Below are 21,946 nucleotides of genomic sequence, written 5' to 3' on the forward strand. Positions count from 1 at the left end.
GGATCAAAGCCGAATTCCCTCCCGAATGAAATTTACACCTCAAAGCTAAAATGCCGTTCCATGCGTGAAATGGTGCTGCTTTTCAGCAAGTTAACCCGCAGGCACTTTAGGAAGATATATCCAATAGAAAAATAAGGGAAATTGAAGAAAATGAGAAGAGAAATAATTTGAAATTGAGAAATTGAGAAGAAGAAAAATATTTTAAATCAGGACACATTAATTATTAAATAATGAAAGAACGTTATTTGACATCCAACAGATGGACATAGCGACTGGAAGAATTAAAAATATTCCTAAACTATATACAGTGTACAACCTGAAATGATTGCAAAGAATTAATATTTTCCTGCGAACGCTACTCTATAAGTGCGGATTATCTCGGTCGAGAGCCCTGGCAGAAGCATACAGGCTGGCCTTTCTCTCATTCATTATTCGTACCGATTCCTTGCGTTTACTTGAAGTTATGACCACGCTCTCGGTTGCATAATGAATCGTAAGCCAACAATGCTGTCGCGTAATCGAATGGCGCGGACGTTTGTGCTCTATCTGCGAACCAGGGACGTGCATTCTCGCCTACAGACTTTTCATCAAATGCAGGGAAATTTACACAATATCACAGACATCCGTAACATCCGTCCGTGTAAGCAATTTTTTGCCTCGATAAGTCTTTTGAAAGTATAGGAAGTATATTGTATTTTAAAGTTTTAAAGATAATTATTATAGTCGAAAGCAATATTTGCTTGATAATTAAAAATTTATTTGACTTTAAGAGACCTCGTTGCGTATATTTTCTAAGTACGGAGGAAAATTATGGAAGAGTTCCAATTTAAAGAGTTAAAATTTACGATAACATTTTCCAAGAAAATAATTCTTTCAACATAATGAAACATTTGATTGACTCTAAAAAATCACTGTACATATTTTTTAAAATCAAACCAACAGCGAATTACAAAAAATATAAAAAATAGTAATAAGAAAAATTTATAAAAATATTATTGATTTATTTCTTTTTATTGTTTTTTGATACATATACTTCATGTACATATATATAAAAATCCTCCACATAGACAGAAATGTCCTCTAATAAATTTAGATATCAATATAATTTAATATTTATATAATATATATAATTATATATAATATATATAATTCAATATTTAAATTTAATATTTGTTTCACAAATATTATTCCAAAGATAAACATATCGCATTTGGCAAGTGTTATAAATATTAGAATCAAATTCATTTAGCTAATATCTTATCTAGATATAATTCAAAAATTTGTCATTTATTTATAATTCAAATATAATCAATAATTTCTAAAATTGAAAAAATATATAAATGAACATGTAAGTAATCGGGCATAAATTTTTTAATCCGAATAATATAATTAAAGTTAAATATTTGAGTTTTTATGATTCTTATTTTAATTGTAAATTTTAACAAGATAACAATTTTAATAAAGTAACATCAATTTTTATTTTCTATTAATAATATAAAAAGGATTAAAGAAAAATTATTGTTAAATTGAGAATTTATTATTAAATTTATTATTAAAGAGGTTTGCAAATTCATTACTGATTGAAGGACATTTATATTATTATTTTAATTTTTGATGGTTTTAATTATCCACGGCATAAATAAAAATATTAATGTCCTTTACGAAAAATCTTTTTATCTATTATAAAATAATATCGTTAAACACAAGTCAGACAAACATGTTAAGCAGATTTAGATGATGCATCAATATTTGTATTTATACAAACGATCGTACGTCTTTTTGCGATCTTTCCTTTTTTCTTCTATACACCAGTTTGCGGATTATCGTGGCAGAACACATATGGACTTGGAACTATTTTAAATTGGAAAATATACAAAGTGCACGTTGCAAACTTTGTGATTATAGTGCACAAAGTATAAATAGGACGACTCATATAAAAGTAAAAGACAATTTGAAATCATCTACTGTACCATCATACGAATATCGAAAGTATTCAATCAAATATGCATAATGTTACACAATTCGATAAAGCGAAACATTTAGGACCTGGATATCTTAATAGCTCTAGATAGTTTAATATACCTATTAATCGATCGTGTTGGTATTTTTTTCTTATTTTTCCTCTTTCAACAAGGGTTGCACGAATTAGTTTTGAAAATTTGCTGACACATTTTATGTGGTGAACGACGGATTCGTAACTGACAGATCGCTGGTTCGAGTCCTAACTTATTTGAGATATTTCAGGTCTATTCTTTTTTATAAAAAAAAATGTTTTTTCACTGATAGTAACATTGTAAATGTTCTTGTTTAACGTTTAAAAAGAAAAAAATAACACTTTAAAAAGAATATATAGATCTATATCTCAGACTCGAAGCTATCTCTCAGTTACGAATTCGTCGCTCAACATGATCCCGCCCAAATATTTTCTACTTTCCCTAGGAGGTATTTTCGAAACGTGTTCAGAACAAAAATTTCCAAGTACAATAACGGTTACGTTAACAAAGAGGGAGGAGCTGATACGAGTTTAAAATTAGCATTAATAGCCACGGTAAAATGCGATATATAAAGTTCATGATGGTGATGATGATAATAATAATAATAATAATTGTATAACATTGGCGGGGCGACGATAACAATTACAAAATCCGATATGTAAATCGAAGTAATATTAGAACTGTATGAACGCGTGGATATATGCAATAATAACATTTTCGTGATAATAGCTAAACTGGGGATGGGAAATCAAATTAAAGAAAATTATTGGCGCATGGTATTTAATAATACAACAATCGCGGACGGGCATTAACGTCAGGCGAACCAGCGTAAACATGGCGGGCAAATCGCACGGCTGATTTCGTGATGCGTGCGTGTGTGTATGTGTGTGTGTGTGTGTGTATGTGCGTGCGCGGTGGGTCGGGATAACAACGCGTTCTAAATATATTCCGCGTAAGATGGATATGTGCTGTTACGTGTTTGAGCAAAATCGTGACGTGCGTCAGCTGACCAATCCGGCCGACACGTATACACATACGTAGCACACATATCGCCGATAATATCGGCCGCACGAATTAAATCGTCGTTGAATATTGGACGCTCGACATTGCACATGAGATTAATTTCCCACTGCGATGGATCCGCTGGGGATCAATATCGTCTCTCTCGATATTGATTTTATTTTCAATTCAACGTGTAAGCAGAGCTGCTAGATTGCAGACGCAAGCAGCATCGACGTACGAGTGGGGGATGAGTGGGGAGATGATTTTGGATGGATTCGCATGTATGGAAGCCATTGAGAACCATCCCTACTCCTGCCTTCATGCTGCTGCTTGTGTCAATCTGTCAAATCATTGGGCTGTGGCAAGCCTATCAATCTGGTAACTCTGCGTGCAAGATGTTTCGCGCAATTTGTAGCGTTCGACTTGAAAAATCAACTCGAAAAATGCTGAGTTATTTTTTCCCGCGATGTTTAAGGGAAGGAGGGACCATCGAATAAAATTCATCTAATCGACGCCGTTCAAAGCGAACGTACGTATCCGCAAACGCAATCATGCGTACTATCAGATGTTACGTCAAACTACACATATGTGCTATCTATAGAACCTATAGATTTGTCAAAAAGCGGTTACCTCATTTAACAATCTGTCCTTTGTAAAATTGGAAAAAAGGGAATGTTCAGGATTCTACTTGAAATTCATTTTTTTCATCAAGGAATAATGCCCTATGAATTACACGGTGGATACGAATTATGGATAGAATAATTTTTCTTGTCTTTTCTACTTTGTATAAAGATTTCTTTCAAAAATTCTCAAAATTAAAAGATATTAAATTACTAATAAATATTAAACATTAATTACAAAAGAATTAATTCTGAAAAATACTAGAAAGTAGGTAAGGTAACAAAGCAAATTGCCTTTTGTTACCTTATTGGTCTAAGGTCACGCCCCTTCTCCCTTTCCTCCTCGACATTCCCTCTACTACAATTTTTGTGCTGAAAACCACTCGGTTGTACCCTACGCAGTAGTGTTTCTTTCGGAATTCTGCGTTTCTAGTGAACAGACAAATCTAAAATTAAGTGCTTACCGGAATGCGAGAAAAAATAATTGCACCTCGAAGGTATGTAATCAACGACTGATTCATGCAATCAAATCCGTTCAATTCCGTGTGTTTTAACAAAAAGGGAAATGTTTCATAAATATACGCATAAAATTTCATCACTTTCAATGATTTTGACATAAATTTCTTAGAGTGAAGCTTGCACTCGAAAAATTGAGTGACTGGTCAAATCACTCTAGTTAGTGATTTTTCACTCATAGGAGTGAAAAATCACTCTAACTAGAGTGATTTGACCAGTCACTCAGTTTTTCGAGTGCAAGCTTCACTCTAAGAAATTTAGAGAGTACGAGACATACGAGTGTATAATGTGCATATATATCGGATAAAAAGTAATTTACATTTGTTGCAAATAAGAAACAAATGAAACGTGAAAACAAATGATAACTACAAATCCTCTACAGTTTCTCTTATAATGTTCGTAAATCTAAGGCAATAAGTTAGCTAATATTTTCATATATATGTAAAAAAAAAATATATATATATATATATATTATATACACATATATATATACATATACACATATTTGTATAATTGAATATATAAATTGAAAAAAAATATACCCATAATTCTATTTAGATAAAATTTAATTCTTAAAAAAAGATATTTCTTCTTAAAATTATTTTACCACGTGTTCATAGCGTGGTTGGTCTCAGCGTAGAAAAAATAAAAGACAATGATATATCTACCGATAGAAATTATCTAAGAGAATAAAATTAGCTTATAAAAATTTTTATTTATTTCTCTTTATAATTTTATAATATTAATATTTAGTAATATATATATTACTTAACGTGAAATTCCAAATAAGCTACTTGGTAGCCTCACGAGAAGCGTCGAGAAGCGTCTTGGTAGCGATCAGTCTCTCAATTTTCGGATTCTGTTTTTTACGTACTTGATTTTTACGTCGCGATGTTATCGCGAGAAAAGAATATTTATATTTTAATTATAATATTAATATTATAATTTTTTGAACAATTTTTAATATTATTTTATATGAAATGTTTTATAATAATAAATGAGTAACTAAATATTCAATAGTACTGTTAGGAATAGTACTCTTAGATATTCGATTATTCTAGATATCATGTGTGTGTGGGACTATTTATTTAGTATTTTTAGTATATTTTTATTTTAAAACAATTTGTAAATCAAACATTCAAGGATCAAAGTTCTATCTGATAAATAATGTAAAATAATATTCATAACGCTCCATCTATCTCTCTCTCTCGCTCCCTATCACGAAAGCATCATAAATGATGAAATTCCACGCTATTTGTAAAATGTTTCCTTTTTTGCTAAAACAATCAACATAAACTAATGAGTTTTCGGATGAATCTTTACATGAGTCAATTATGCGGCTATTACCCGTAATTTAATACTAATAATATGTAATACAATAAACACAATCAAAATCCATACAGCTATGGCTTAATCCAACAGCTATTCGAACGATTTCTATATGTCTATATTTTATAAACTATACATTTTTCACTCGGCAAAACTATGATTTATGTTCGCTTAAACAAGACCAATATGCAAAATTATAGATAATTATATTATAGGTAAATTATACGTACAATATTATTTAATTTTAAAGTAATTTTCCATTAAACCTATGCATTATCATCCGCCCTACTCTTTGATCTTGGAGAATTTACATTGCAATTTTTACATTTATTGAATGATATCAGTTCTTTACTTCATGAATAGTTTGAAAATAGTCAACTGATTATTTTATAATCTTTCTAGATCTTTGTTCGTGATTGAAGAACTCATGTATTAGGTCAGAAATATCTGGATCAGAAAAAATCACTCCTCAAAATCATTTTGATCTTGGAGAATTTACATTGTAATTTTTACATTTATTGAATGATATCAGTTCTCTACTTCGTGAATAGTTTGAAAATTGTCAACTGATTATTTTATAATCTTTCTAGATCTTTGTTCGTGATTGAAGACCTCATGTATGAGATCAAAAATATCTGGATCAGAAGAAATCACTCCTCAAAATCATTTTGATCTTGGAGAATTTACATTGTAATTTTTACATTTATTGAATGATATCAGTTCTCTACTTCATGAATAGTTTGAAAATAGTCAACTGATTATTTTATAATCTTTCTAGATCTTTGTTCGTGATTGAAGAACTCATGTATTAGGTCAGAAATATCTGGATCAGAAAAAATCACTCCTCAAAATCATTTTGATCTTGGAGAATTTACATTGTAATTTTTACATTTATTGAATGATATCAGTTCTCTACTTCGTGAATAGTTTGAAAATTGTCAACTGATTATTTTATAATCTTTCTAGATCTTTGTTCGTGATTGAAGACCTCATGTATGAGATCAAAAATATCTGGATCAGAAGAAATCACTCCTCAAAATCATTTTGATCTTGGAGAATTTACATTGTAATTTTTACATTTATTGAATGATATCAGTTCTCTACTTCATGAATAGTTTGAAAATAGTCAACTGATTATTTTATAATCTTTCTAGATCTTTGTTCGTGATTGAAGAACTCATGTATTAGGTCAGAAATATCTGGATCAGAAAAAATCACTCCTCAAAATCATTTTGATCTTGGAGAATTTACATTGTAATTTTTACATTTATTGAATGATATCAGTTCTCTACTTCGTGAATAGTTTGAAAATTGTCAACTGATTATTTTATAATCTTTCTAGATCTTTGTTCGTGATTGAAGACCTCATGTATGAGATCAAAAATATCTGGATCAGAAGAAATCACTCCTCAAAATCATTTTGATCTTGGAGAATTTACATTGTAATTTTTACATTTATTGAATGATATCAGTTCTCTACTTCATGAATAGTTTGAAAATAGTCAACTGATTATTTTATAATCTTTCTAGATCTTTGTTCGTGATTGAAGAACTCATGTATTAGGTCAGAAATATCTGGATCAGAAAAAATCACTCCTCAAAATCATTTTGATCTTGGAGAATTTACATTGTAATTTTTACATTTATTGAATGATATCAGTTCTCTACTTCGTGAATAGTTTGAAAATTGTCAACTGATTATTTTATAATCTTTCTAGATCTTTGTTCGTGATTGAAGACCTCATGTATGAGATCAAAAATATCTGGATCAGAAAAAATCACTCCTCAAAATCATTGCACTGTTCACTATCGAATTCGAACGCTAATGTTCTTTCCATCAACTCGGTTATGACCGAATAAACGACGTCGATTAACGTCCCAAAGGATCCACAATTCACTCGCCATAGCACTGACCTAAGGTGGAAGTCATTACACTCAAGCTCTCATTACTCGTCGATCGAACGACCTCTTCCTCCTTCTCTTTTTTTCCACAACTTGACCCTTTCGTGTTCTTCATCGAGTCGCGTTCGCTTCGAAAAGATGACTTTCTTGCAGTAATGCTAAAATTTATCGCATGTCGCAGTTTTTAAAACGATTCATCGATTTTTTTCTCACGCCTATTTCTCTTCTATTTGGCGGGAAAATCTTTAATCGATTGAGCATAAAAGCATCATTGAAAGCAAGACATTTGTATCTACTTGTACCTACATCTGTACTGCATTTTTAATCAAATACATATGGTTGGTAGATTGCACTTACTCCTCCATATGATCGATGGCATTTTAATTCATGAAATGCACAGTATGCAAGACATTCAAAGTTTCTTTGTATAGCAGAATTTTTTTTGGCCGTTTTTATTTTTGCTTTCTCTTTTTCTTAAATAAATATCTATTTTTTGAATCGGAAGTTCATCTATTTTTAGCACAGGAAATTTTGTAAAGAACAAAGGGCTTCAGGTCATGGTTTTTTGGAAAACTATTGGACAGCTATTTAGGACCATTAAAAACATTAGAAAGGACGTCGTTTCTTCGATACTCTTCTTCTCTGATACTTTATAATTTATTAATAATCAAAGCCATGTTTTTTATTATGTTTATAATTATATTCTGACATAATTTAAAAATTCATTGCAGTAATATCGAAGTATCATGTGAATTATACGTGTCAACAATAGTACCTCGTGAACGATATGAAAATCCATTGGCTTATAATTATAATTACATTATAATTATAATTACATTATAATTATATAGTACTAATTATAATTATGCATCGCGTTCTTTGTCAACTGTAATATTAACTGTATTATTTCGGCTATATTATATACCATGAAAATAAATTACGTATAATGTAACATCACAATATGATTGCAAATTTGATATGATAGCGAGTCGAAAACTTTGAACAAAGTGTTACAAAAATTTTTATGGAAGATATACATACGTAACTAATTAATAATAGAGAAACGTAGCTTTAATTAATGAAATATAAAATGTTTAGAAAAAAAGGAGGACCTTTTTAGGACTTTTGTTGATAAATTGCTAGCGACAGGTAGATAACTAAACAGGTAGACAATTGGCAGACAAGTCGAAAGTGGCAAGTTAAATCCTAATTTTAATTTTAGAGAAACCCAAATCTCCTTCTCCTGTAAAAATTCTTCGGTCTTCTTGCTGATTAGTTGAGATTTTTTTGACCTGAAAAAAGGCGGGACTAATACTCTACACATTAGACTTCCTAGTCATCTAGTCGCTATTTTTAAAAACTAGGCACTCAGTATTCAGATTCTAATTTGAAGACTTTCAATGCATATAACTATGTAAATAATAATAATAATCACATGTAAACACAGTAATAAGTTGTATATTAAAGAGCTTTTATGAAAACATATAATACCACGTTCATGAAAATCTAACATAATAATTATTTTCGACAATATTTTATGATGATTTAGTTTCAAAGATATTTTGCTCAACAAAAATATTATGTATTCTTTTTATTTATTTATTAAATTTATTTTATTTTATAATATTTATTTTTTAACAAGCTACATATTTGTAAGATGTATATACATATAATTTAAATTGAGAATTCATGCTATTATAAGATCGTTTATAATATAAACGCACAATTTTTTTAATTCAATGCATAGCGTATTTCCAAGAGAAATTTTAAAAAATATAAATATCTCATGCGAAAGTTCAACACATGTTTGATGCATGCTTGATGTTCAACATACTTAAATTGATATTTGAAATTTGTCCAATTGAGTTTAAGGATGTTTTGTACCTATTTTCAAAATATTTAGAATTTAATGAAAATTATACAGAATGTTCTTACATATGTTTAGAATTTTCAGTACAATTTTTAAATCGATTCACTAAAGCGTTCACAAGTTATAAGGATTTTAATTTGCACCGAATTAACATGTGTTCTTATGGGAAACGTATAACCACGTCGATTCAAATGACAAAAACACATGGAAATAATATTCAGAATTTGTTTAAAATTTGCAAAAGTGCAGTTTAGATACAGAGGAAATATTTAGTCAAATAATATTATATAAGTACTAACTGGTTAAAGAGATATTAAATATAATTCAATTAAATTAGCCATGTATCTGACACAAGGCGAAATTCTCTGTGAAAGTTTGGCAACATCGCACTCGGCTGAGAAGAATGAGAGAGACGGGAATAGTGCCGAAGCATGTTGAAGCTGTATACTTAGAGCAAATTGCGAAAAAATACTAATATATATATACGAACTAACCTTAAACCTCGAGCAATTTCTGAAAATCTGTCAACCTACAAATGCGTATAAGCCATAGACTGATATAAGCAGTATAGGCTTCGTGTGTAGAGCGCGAAGTTCGGCCAACTTACGAAAAATTACAACGTTGTCACATTTTACGCTCGCCAGAGACATGACAAATTATTAAATTTATTAATTAAATTGCTATAAATAATGCATTTTTTTAATTAATAAATGTTTTAATATTTATTCTGACACTTTAAACCACTCAGTATCGTTAAATTATTTTATTCTCAAAAATGAAATTTCGTGTTGTCAAGTTGAATTTGAGGTATCGTCACTGCCAAAAGTTAATCATTTCGATTAACAAAATTCGGAATATTTCAGTAAAAACGCAATAAATATTAAAAAATACATCTCTGCACTGTAGCTAAGATCAAATTGTAATATTCCACGCAATTTCTCATACTCAAAATACACCAAAAGTGGATATATTCGTCAATATTGATTTTCAGCTACTTTTTGCTGGGATTGTACATACAAAACATCCTTAAATTATTTTTACTACATTCAATGTGAATATATTTCTCTCATAAATTTTGATTTATGTTTTTGCGCGCAAAAATATTCTCTTCAATAATTAAATGAATACCGTATTTTGACACATTTACATATCTTTACACGATTGTACATCGAAAGCAAGACTATTTCGCTACCGTGTTATTGCGTTTGAAGTTAAAGACGTTTGATACGTCGCTTACGGAGAGAATTCAAGTTTGAAAAATTAAACAATTATTTTTATTAGAAATTAAATAATTATTTTTATTAAAAATTAAATAATTATTTTTATTAAAAATTAAATAATTACTTTTATTAAAATTTAAACAATTATTTTTTTATTTAATATTTCAAATGAGTCTCAAAATTGTATTTCAAGTTACTTTATTTTCAAAATCAACTATTTCAAAGATGTTACTGCATTCTTTGCTTATTGCATCACATTATGAAATCGCAACATTTAATACAATAAAATTACATTATGGATTATACAACATAATGTACATATGTATAATTACAGAGTTGAAGTGGAATTTACAAAATGTAGTGGAAAATTCTAAAACGAATATAATTTTATCCCTGACAATTTTTGGAATGCATTATTGAGTTCAAATAAAATTCTTACACCGTTTATCGGATTATTGAATATTATTTGCTTCCTCTTTCTCTCTCTTTTCCTTTCTCTGACATGCTCTCTATATTATATTCATCATGTCAGTTTATTATACCTACATGTAAACAACATGCACGCATATTACGTCCATTCATAATCCGAACTTTGTAAACTTTGTGTTTACAATGCATCTATTGTTTCGCGCTTGAGAGATGTATCTCGTCGTATCAACAACGCATTCTCTTTCTCTCGCTTTCACCTTCCATTCTGTTCCTCGATACATGTATATTTTCGAAAACAATTCTTCAAGCCGAAGTTATGACTTGCTTCGCATATCTTCTTCGCGAAAATCGTCAAACGTAATTCTTGATGCATAATTTATTTTTTTCTCTTAGTGAATATTCGATTATAAAAATAGAGATATTTGCCAACAAGCAAATATAAATTCTTCTTAACAATATTATTATATTAAGATTATTTCTATCGAAGAGAGAATATAATTATTCGACAGAGAAACCTACGAGGAAAGATTAAGTATGCCCTCTCAAATTTTCGGCGAATTGACTCGGTAGAAAAGGGTAACCTAATAGGTAAAAAAGGGGAACCTAATACTCTACGGTATTTCCAACACACATCATATGTGAGCAAATATATATCACACGTGTCGATTCTTGGTAATGGAACACCCGACGAAAGAAAGAACTCCCCCGCTTCCTTTTCGGCGTTGCAGCTCGAGCTTTCTTAATAGACGCCAATCGGCATCTTTGAACCCGGGAGAACGCAGACAGTCAAGTGCATTAATTTCTTTAACGAACGTTTTCATTCGACGGACGTAGAGAAGACTTAGCGCCTTGTTAACGTTCATGAAACGCGACGTGTGCAATAAAACCTTGGTACGGTTATGAAATTTTTTCATAAGTGCAACGCATTGCGATATTAATATTATTTTGCTGTGAAGAATGCAAATGTGTATAAATACTTCTCGAAATATTGAATTAATATTAATATGTACGAAACATCAGAAATTTGGGAACTTCGAATATTGAGGATATTTTTATAAATATACGCTTATATAACGAAGCTGTATTAATGTATTTTAATTGTAGAAATGTATTTTAATACATGCGCTTTAATCTACATTGTGCGATAAATTTTTAATCTAGATACAATGTACATCAAACATATGAAAAATGACTATTCTTTCATTTTTTTCTTTCAGAGTGGACCGTTACGTAGCGAACAGAAATGAGGACACGAGGTATATAAATTATATGACATTTATCAAATTCAAATATACAGGGTGTCCATTCTAATAATACGCTCAAATATCTCCGAAACGGTGCGTTAAATAAAAAAATGTTTCAAACAAAAGTTGTATGGCTTGAAGGGGGCCATCAGATGGTGGCAATGATTTGACCTTAGAGAGTCATTTTAAGGTCACGTGAAGGTCACCGTCAATTTCTTAAATGGAACTCCCTATTTTTTATTGCATATTCTTGTAGCTTATCTCGATGGCTTTCCAAAACACTATAATAAAATATTTTTCCCTCAAGTACTTTTTAAGTTATAAGGCTTGAAATCATTTCTTAATTTTACATAAACCGTAAAATATCTTGTAAAATATTCATTTTTCGATTATCTTACCTTAATACTTTTATATACAAAATAATGAGAGGAATCAATTGGTGTAAAGAAAACACATAGTTGTTTCGAAGAAAAAATATGTAATTTGCAATTAACAATTACATATTTTTTCTTAAAAATAACTATGTGTTTTCTTTACACCAATTGATTCCTCTCATTATTTTGTACATAAAAGTATTGAGGTAAGATAATCGAAAAATGAATATTTTACAAGATATTTTACGGTTTATGTAAAATTAAGAAATGATTTCAAGCCTTATAACTCAAAAAATACTTGAGGAAAAAATATTTTATTATAGTGTTTTAGAAAGCCCTCGAGATAAGCTACAAGAATATGCAATAAAAAATAGGGGGTTCCATTTAAGAAATTGACGGTGACCTTCACGTGACCTTCAAATGACTCTCCAAGGTCAAATCATTGCCACCATCTGATGGCCCCCTTCAAGCCATACAACTTTTGTTGGAAACATTTTTTTATTTAACGCACCGTTTCGGAGATATTTGAACGTATTATTTAAAATGAAACACCCTGTATACACTCTTGTAATTCTTTTTAAATTTTCTATAATTCTCTCTCATTTCTATCTTTAATTAGTAATTCTATTTAATTCTATTTAATTCTATTTAATATATATAATAATTTTATTTAAACCTATTTAATTCAATACAATAAAACATTTTTGTCATAAATCTTTAATGCATATATTAGAATTATTTTTTAATAGCTAATTTTTAATAACTTGGGAAACCGGAAATCATACCTCTTAATAAGGCCATCAGCAAAAGGCATAAAATTGAAGCATGTTAGCCATACTTACACTTGTCATCCGATTAAATCGACATTCTCGAGTATGGTTACGAACACATTTAAATCGTTATAGTAAACGATCGGCAGATTATATTTATTACATGTCCATTTCAAATTGTTCTGCAGATATATAAAGCATTTGCTGCTTGTTATATATCTTGTGAATTCTTTGTTCGTGATAAGTTTTATATGAGATTAAATATATAATAGTAACTTATTTGATCACATTTGCACTATTTATACATTGGTGCCAAAGGTTGTGTTATGTTACGTAAGCAGGGAATTAACTTTATATATAGGTCCTCTTTTCTTTTAGTGCAAAGAGTAATATAATATGTCACAAGTGATCAAATCTGTTTAAAATATCTACGATATGTAACAATGTTGCGCAATTTAAAACTTATAGCAAATTTTTTTAATAAATAGATGATAATCATTTTGAACTTTATATCGTAAAAATCTTAATAATTTAAATATTAATTAAAGATTATAAATATTAATATTAATTAAGATTGTAAATATAAATATTAATTAAGATTATAAGTATAAATATTAATTAAAATTATAATTTAAGAAAAAGGATTTAAACGTATCTAATTTTACTTTCAAAATCATTTTCTTTAATTTTTACACTATCTAATTTAAATATGATAAACGAATATATTTATCAGATTTGCGTTTGCTTAAACAACAATATCGTCGTTTATTTTGCTAAGAAATAAACATATTACAACTGCATTTGATATTATCTAAAAATTTGCATGAATTTATTTAATTTCATCAAAGCGCAAGATCAACGACGAAGATTCAATGCATAAGGGAAGTCATTTATGACAAAGAATTCATAGAATTCGTGAAAGCATCAGGATTTAAATTACTACAGTTTGACAGATCCAAAATGAAATCAGCATATTGCTTTACTTATTATTTCTATATCGTAAACACAATGTATCGAGAAAATAATTTTTCGGAATTTGAAGCCGCCGAAGATACATCGAGCATATCGATTAAAATATAATTCATTATAACTGTTCGATATGCATTCAGAAGATTTTTAATCAAAGAAAATCGTTATAATGACAAGTAAAATTAAAAAAAATATATATTGATTAAAAGATTTCTCGTTTAAAAGAAAAAATCTTGTCTGTTAGATGGAAAGGCAACAGCATTTTTAATACAAGCTTGATGAAAATAACGGCGGTAGCTTCAGAGTCCAGACTAAGCGCGCTCTTGGACTGTGTCGTCATCGAGTAGCAGCTGTTTCCATTCAGCCTCGCCCTTCTTAGTTGGCGACTTCCTCTGCAGCACTTTTAATTAACGCGCACAAGACACGCTTCCTCTATTTCATTTTTCTTTACAAACGATTCATGTATCGAATAAATTCCAGGCAGTTCGAAGCGAACGATCAGAAAGTATACACGTGTAATATCTAAACCCATGTTTCTTTTTTAAATTACAGAACTCTAATTAGTAGGATTCAAACTGCATTCGGTCTATTCGAATAGAAAAATTTGTTTCCGAGAAGCCAAGATACCGTTAAAAAGTTTCTTTGAGCGGCTTAATTGATTATTAAAATATTATGCATTAAACATTATTAGATACATTTTAAATCACATAAACAAAATATTTTTTATGTAGAATTTATGGAAAATAGTTTGAAGATAAATCGACTGGCAAAATAAAATAATATTTAGATAATTAATTGATAATGCAAAGCAATTGTTGCTATTTTTGTTTATTTATTTATTTAAATTAATTGAAAAGAATTTAGATATTTTATATGTAAACTATATCCTAATTTCTATAAGTATCGCTACTTTTAAAAGTAACGCGACTTTATATTACAATGATAGCAATGTGTTGAAAGTTTATTAAAATTAATTATTAAAATTTTTAATTTTAACTTTTAATTATTAATTATTAAAAATTCTATTATCTTTAAATAGAAATGTATCTAAATGTATGTATGCTTCGTCTATACATATTTTCAGATTCCTTTTTTATTTATATTCGCTTTTTATTTTTGCGATATATTCTTTTATGAAATGAAAATAATATCTGAAGTAATGGATCTGTTAAATTACTGAGTCTCAAACATTTAGAAACAATCGTTCTCAATTTTTAGAAATAATCTATAATTAGTATTTCTTGTATATACTAACACTGAATATACTAAAATATACTAAAATTAATGTATTGAAAATGAAAAGAAATGATCATTTATTTGTCAAAATTTTGAATCATGCGATCAAACGAAAATTGGAAATATTCGCTATGTGATATTATATAGAGTAAAAAGAATTTTGTTGGCTTTGATTCAAACATGATCTTGATTCGAATTATATTATTAGCTTAATACTCGTGTACATATTAAAAATAATCTGAATTTATATTTTGTTTAAAATGAAGACCTGCAAATATTATGTGTATAGTCTGATGTTTTATACTGTAGTATTTTGGTGTTAAATACTGAGATTTTCTTTTCTCTATGTGTGCATAATATAAGTACTTACATGGAAAATTTGAATTACGGGAAATAAGTAAACGAATATATGTAGCGATAGTGTAAATTTTTAAATATATTTATCTAAATTTATCTTACGCTAAACTTGCTATATAAAAGAATCACAGATTATTACGTGCATCTTAAATATATGTACACATATTTCATTAAAAAATTATATCCAAGGTGTTCACGTTTCTTTTTTTCTTTATCAGCAAAATTATATTCATTACTTAGTTCTTTTATAAAATTTGTCAAGAAAAATAATTTCGCAAAGTAGTCCAGATAATTTTACTGATGATCATCTAGCTCTTTGAAAAATGAATTTAATTATTTTATTTTATAAAATAGTTCAATAATTCAAATTCTTGTGATCCGTTCTTTCATTAAAAAATAGTGCTACATAATTAGTAAGCATGAATTATGAAATATTCTGAAAGAATATATTTTGCAAGTATTATATATAAAATAAAATTGTGTGTGTGTGTGTATATATATAATAATTATATATTATATAATTATTATTAATTATTATAATTATTATTATATAATTATATATATATATATATATATATATATATATATATATATACAGGGTGTTTCATTTTAATCCGACCAGTCGAATATCTCGAAAACCAAGCCCGGGAGAGAAAAATATTTCAAACAAAAGTTGTTTGGTTTCGAGGGGGCCATAAGATGGTATCATTGGTTTGACCTTGAAGAGTCATTTGAAGGTCACGTGAAGGTCACTTCAATTTTTTTAAATGGAACACCCTATATATTTTTGCACACTCTTGTAGCTTATCTCGAGAGCTTTCCAAAACACTATCATTAAGTACCTTTTCGTTAAGTACTTTTTGAGTTATGAGGGTTGAAATAATTTCTTAATTTTACATAAACCGTAAAATATCTTGTAAAATATTCACTTTTCGATTATCTTACCTTAATACTTTTATGTACAAAATAATGAGAGGAATCAATTGGTGTAAAAAAAACACATAGTTGTTTTTAAGAAAAAATATGGAATTGTTAATTGCAAATTACATATTTTTTCTTCAAAACAACTATGTGTTTTCTTTACACCAATTGATTCCTCTCATTATTTTGTACGTAAAAGTATTAAGGTAAGATAATCGAAAAATGAATATTTTACTAGATATTTTACGGTTTATGTAGAATTAAGAAATTATTTCAAGCCTCATAACTCAAAAAGTACTTAACGAAAAGGTACTTAATTATAGTGTTTTGGAAAGCTCTCGAGATAAGCTACAAGAGTGTGCAAAAATATATAGGGTGTTCCATTTAAAAAAATTGAAGTGACCTTCACGTGACCTTCAAATGACTGTTCAAGGTCAAATCATTGTCACCATCTTATGGCCCCCTCGAAACCAAACAACTTTTGTCTGAAATATTTTTCTCTCCCGGGCTTGGTTTTCGAGATATTCGACTGGTCGGATTAAAATGAAACACCCTGTATATATATATATATATAATATACTTGCAGAGTATTTCTATACATGCAGAATTCATAATTTATGTTCATTAATTACATAGCCGTTTCTGAAAAGAAAAGAAAAGAAACATATATATATATATATATATATATATATATATATATATATATATATATATGTATATACAGGGTGTTTCATTTTAATCGCCCCAAACAAATATTTCGAAAAATATGAAAGACACGAAAAAACTTTTTAGAAAAAAGTTGTTTGGTTCTGAGGGGGACAGAAGATAGGAATATTAGTTAGACCTTGGGTGGCGTTGTTAAGGTCATATCAAGGTCACATTGAATTTTTTAAATTGAAACCCCTATTTTTTATTGCATATTCTTGTAGCTTATCTCGAGAGCTTTCCAAAACACTATAATAAAGTATTTTTTCATTGAATATTTTTCGAGTTATGAGGCTTGAAATAATTTCTTAATTTTACATAAACCATAAAATATCTAATAAAATATTCATTTTTCGATTATCTTACCTTAATTCTTTTATGTACAAAATAATGAGAGGAATCAGTTCAAGAAAACAAATAGTTGTTTTTAAGAAAAAATATGTAATTGTTAATTGCAAATTGACACCAACTGATTCCTCTCATTATTTTGTACATAAAAGAATTAAGGTAAGATAATCGAAAAATGAATATTTTTCCTTATAAACAGTTATGTGTTTTCTTTACACCAATTGATTCCTCTCATTATTTTGTACATAAAAGTATTAAGGTAAGATAATCGAAAAATGAATATTTTACTAGATATTTTATGTAAAATTAAGAAATTATTTCAAGCCTCAAAACTCGAAAAATACTTAATGGAAAAATACTTTATTATAGTGTTTTGAAAAGCTCGAGATAAGCTACAAGAATATGTAATAAAAAATGGGAGTTTCCGTTTAAAAAAACAAAGTTGAACTCCATATGATCTTGGCACATTTACTCAAGGTCCAATGACACCATCTTATGTCCCCCTTCGAATCAAACAACTTTTGTCTGAAACGTTTTTCCGTATCTTTCATATTTTTCGAAATATTTGCCTGGAGCGATTAAATTGAAACACCCTTTATATATATATTTAAAAATCTGCAAATTTTGTTTTGTTTAAACTTATGCGACCGTATTATAATATATAACACGGCCCTCAAAAATTATGTGGTATACGTAAAGGTAGTGAATACGTTCCACTGGTTACACTGAGAAATATCTTTCTCTCTATTTATATTACTTCTAGACAATTTCAACTACGAGAAATAATATGAGTATATAAATAAATCTATCTAGCGGTGATATAAATTCTTAAATATGTTTATATTTATATACATATATATATATATATATATATATATATATATATATACTATTTTTCAAAATTTATAATATCACCTTCATGATACTCAGAGACGAGGACTTCTCAGCAAAAGCTATGTAAATAGTGTATAGTGTATCTATAATATAATTTCTTAAATCCGAAGTCTTTCCATATCGGAAAGGTTGCAGGTTGAAATTAAAATATTATAATACATTGTACACATTTATATACATAAATATTAAGAGAGTAAAATTGGCACTCTTACTCTCAATTATATAAATGTGATCTGTTGTTTGCCCCGACGTAAATTGTTATCTTTTATTGCAAGAAGACTTAACTATCCGCAATGAATATACAAGAATACTGATAAACTTATATGTTTTTTACGTATAGCCCATTCAGTATCTATGTATATTAATTGCATGATTCAAAAAGTCATCTTAGAGAATAATTGACTACAATTTATAAAAGCAAACAGAAAAGAAACGAGGTTTGAGGTATTATATATCATGGTATTTTACGCGATCGAATCATGAATTTCTATTAATTTAATAGAAGATTAAATGCATATGATAATTTATGATAGCAAAAATATGACACAAAATTTTTATATTCTACAATTTTTTATTTTTATAAATTCTTGTTATTTATAAAATTTTTGCTTCAATTACGAAATCTATTAATTGAATTTATTAGAATTAATTGAATTATTAGAGATATTTGCAATACTTATGACATGAATATAAATATGAATATAAATGTTTTCATCATCATCATTAACACAAATTAATTACTAAAACCTAATTGCATGTATTTTTCGTTTTATCATGTTAGAAACGTTCTTTTTGACGCGCTTAAGAAGCTACGCAAATTTTCGCTGGTACTCGAGCAGTGGCCAATTTTCGACAAAGACTGTCGAAACGCATTCTTAATGAGTCTTAATTGGACTCACTTATGTTTAGGGCGGCTATCAATTAGAGGCGCTCTTCCTGTAAAAATAAATTTTTTTTCTCCGTTTCGCAAATATGACTTAGTGCAAATTATCGAACTGATATTTCGCGAATAAACTTCACGAAAAACATCTCAAAGGTTATCTACTATTTACCTTTAAAGAATATGAAGTCGATTTTTTTTCTGCAGCGCTTGGATGACAATCCTTCTTCCCATAGATAAGTTAGCATAAGTTAAGATTAAATATATCTCGCGTAAAATTAATTAGATTTTAAATATTGATTAATCTAATATTGTAAGTTTATATTAATAATATATATCTTAAATAAATTTAATCAATATTATTAATATAAATCTTATATTTGTTAGAAAACTCGCTATCTCTGAATAAATTATTTTTATTCTTAATTACTTATATGATTTACGAAAAAAAGAATTGAAAAAATAAACATGGAAGTTTCTTGATATTAAAAAAAGGGGAAATAAAACGTAAAAAAGTTATGCGATTTCTAAATCTCATCTTCATCTTGCATTGTATAATTTCTCGAAGTAGATTTCAAGTGTCTTATCTAATATGGCACAAAGAAATTTATCGATTCATTGGCGAGGTAGTACATTTCCGTCACCATCTAAGAACGGATGGTGGCAATTTACAATGTATTTGAATACAATCACTGCCGACGTGTCATCGACGTGCGATAAATCCGTTGGTTCTGCCACAAGACATCAATTGGAAATCATCGATTGGAGAGCGTCAACATGGAGATTCATCGCGGACAAGTCTTTCTTTGCGTCAAATGTACAGACAGATCAGATGTCCCATGAAATCGAAGTGACCGCGATTCCAGAATTATACATAATTTTAAGCTTTATATTATAAAAATGCATGATGCAAAAATTAGAAATCTCGAATAAATGACTTTCCTTTCGCTGAGGAAAAAAGTCTACTTCAAATTCGTTAAAGAATCCGTCATTGACAAAAATTCCATTTAATTTAATTTAGGGTATTATTGATGAAAAAAAATAACAATATTTTTTTTCAAAAATATGATTAAGGTAGCAATCCTAAAAAAAATTCTTGTAAAAATCTGCGATAAGAATATATTACAAATTTACGATGCAAAATAGAGCAAAAAATACAAATTTATGGACGATGACAATTAACAATATGTCACCAAAAAAAAATCAAGCAACTAACAGATCCTCGCTTATGCTCTCTCTCTCTCTCTTCTTGTAATCTCCGCGAGAGACGTTCACCTTCATTATATATCTCATTATTATATCACCGCGAAAAGGAGATATTTTTACGTCCAACTTTCGACGACGACTCGTAGAGAGTCCGGGCACATGCGCGCAGAAAAGGGAGATGACCCTCAAATAGTACGACGACGAGAGAAGAGGGCTCTTTCTTTTCGTAAGAGACACCTACAAACGCTACCGTATATATACAAAACCGGGCCTGAATACGTTATATCGTCGTCCTATCCTCCCGCCAACTGACCCATTTGTGAAACTCGCGCCACTCGTTGCCACACCACCTTCTGCACCCGATTATTACGACACGTTACGCGGTCCTCAGGTCCGCGCCAGAATAAAATTTCGCCAGATTCGCTTCCCGCCGATTAATTATTTGATACAGGAAAAAGGAGACCCGAAAAAATTCAAAAAATTATGATGAAACTATAGTTTCCTGATCATCGTCCTTTCAATGTAGTATAAAAAAAAATAAAACTTCATATCTCAAAGTTATCAAAGATTACCTTCCTGGCAGCCGCGCGACGAGCGAAGGATATTAAAAATTATAACGCAATTGTAGAGGAACGAGAAGACGAATTGGATTTACGAGACGACACGACAAAGGCCTTTATACGGTTTCGAGGGCACAAGGAACTCTGGGAAGGCCCCAGTATCGGTCAGAGCCCCCTGTATAAGCGACTTTATCGGGCACCGGTGCATGCAGCGATAAAACGAATATCAACGCGTGTAATATGCTCTTTTCCTTTTTTTTCGTTTTTCCTTTCATGGCGTTTATTATAAGACCGCCTCTCTTCACAGCAATCTTTTGATGCTGGGAAAAAGAAGTCCACGACAGTTATAAATTAATTATTAATTTTCTTAAAGAAAGAACCGCGCGAATGTTAATTTTTACTTAGTCGTCAATATTTTATTATAAAATCTTTTATTCGTAAAAATTTAAGCAGGAAAATTAATTTTTGAAAAATAATAAGCTTTATTTTTTTTATTGTTTGAGATTGTTTGAGACAAATTATAACGCGCATTTTGTGAATAAACTCTGTTATTGCGTGAGAACAAAATCTGCATATGAATTAAATTATTATTTATTTCTA

General features: G+C 29.1%; 1 protein-coding gene and 1 long non-coding RNA gene across 9 annotated transcripts in view; one reads left to right on the forward strand and one right to left on the reverse strand.

The window, feature by feature from the left end:
- Nucleotides 1-21,946, forward strand: part of LOC145976615 (protein gustavus-like) — a 169,397-nt gene that overhangs the window by 94,526 nt on the left and 52,925 nt on the right. For 6 of the 8 annotated variants that reach the window (XM_083107846.1, XM_083107852.1, XM_083107855.1 and 3 more), the window contains one exon: nt 12,100-12,138. The exons of the other annotated variants lie outside the window; for them this stretch is intronic. In XM_083107846.1, the coding sequence (XP_082963972.1) occupies nt 12,100-12,138 (39 nt within the window). The remainder of the gene's footprint in view (nt 1-12,099; nt 12,139-21,946) is intronic. 8 annotated transcript variants of the gene reach the window in all.
- LOC145976653 (uncharacterized) overlaps nt 1-21,946 on the reverse strand; it is a 115,980-nt gene that overhangs the window by 80,885 nt on the left and 13,149 nt on the right. The window lies entirely within an intron of this gene.

The sequence above is a fragment of the Camponotus vicinus genome, unplaced genomic scaffold (assembly GCF_025532165.1).
Source record: "Camponotus vicinus isolate PSW18456_S1 unplaced genomic scaffold, iyCamVici1.0 SCAF_1, whole genome shotgun sequence".
Classification (NCBI taxonomy): domain Eukaryota; kingdom Metazoa; phylum Arthropoda; class Insecta; order Hymenoptera; family Formicidae; genus Camponotus; species Camponotus vicinus.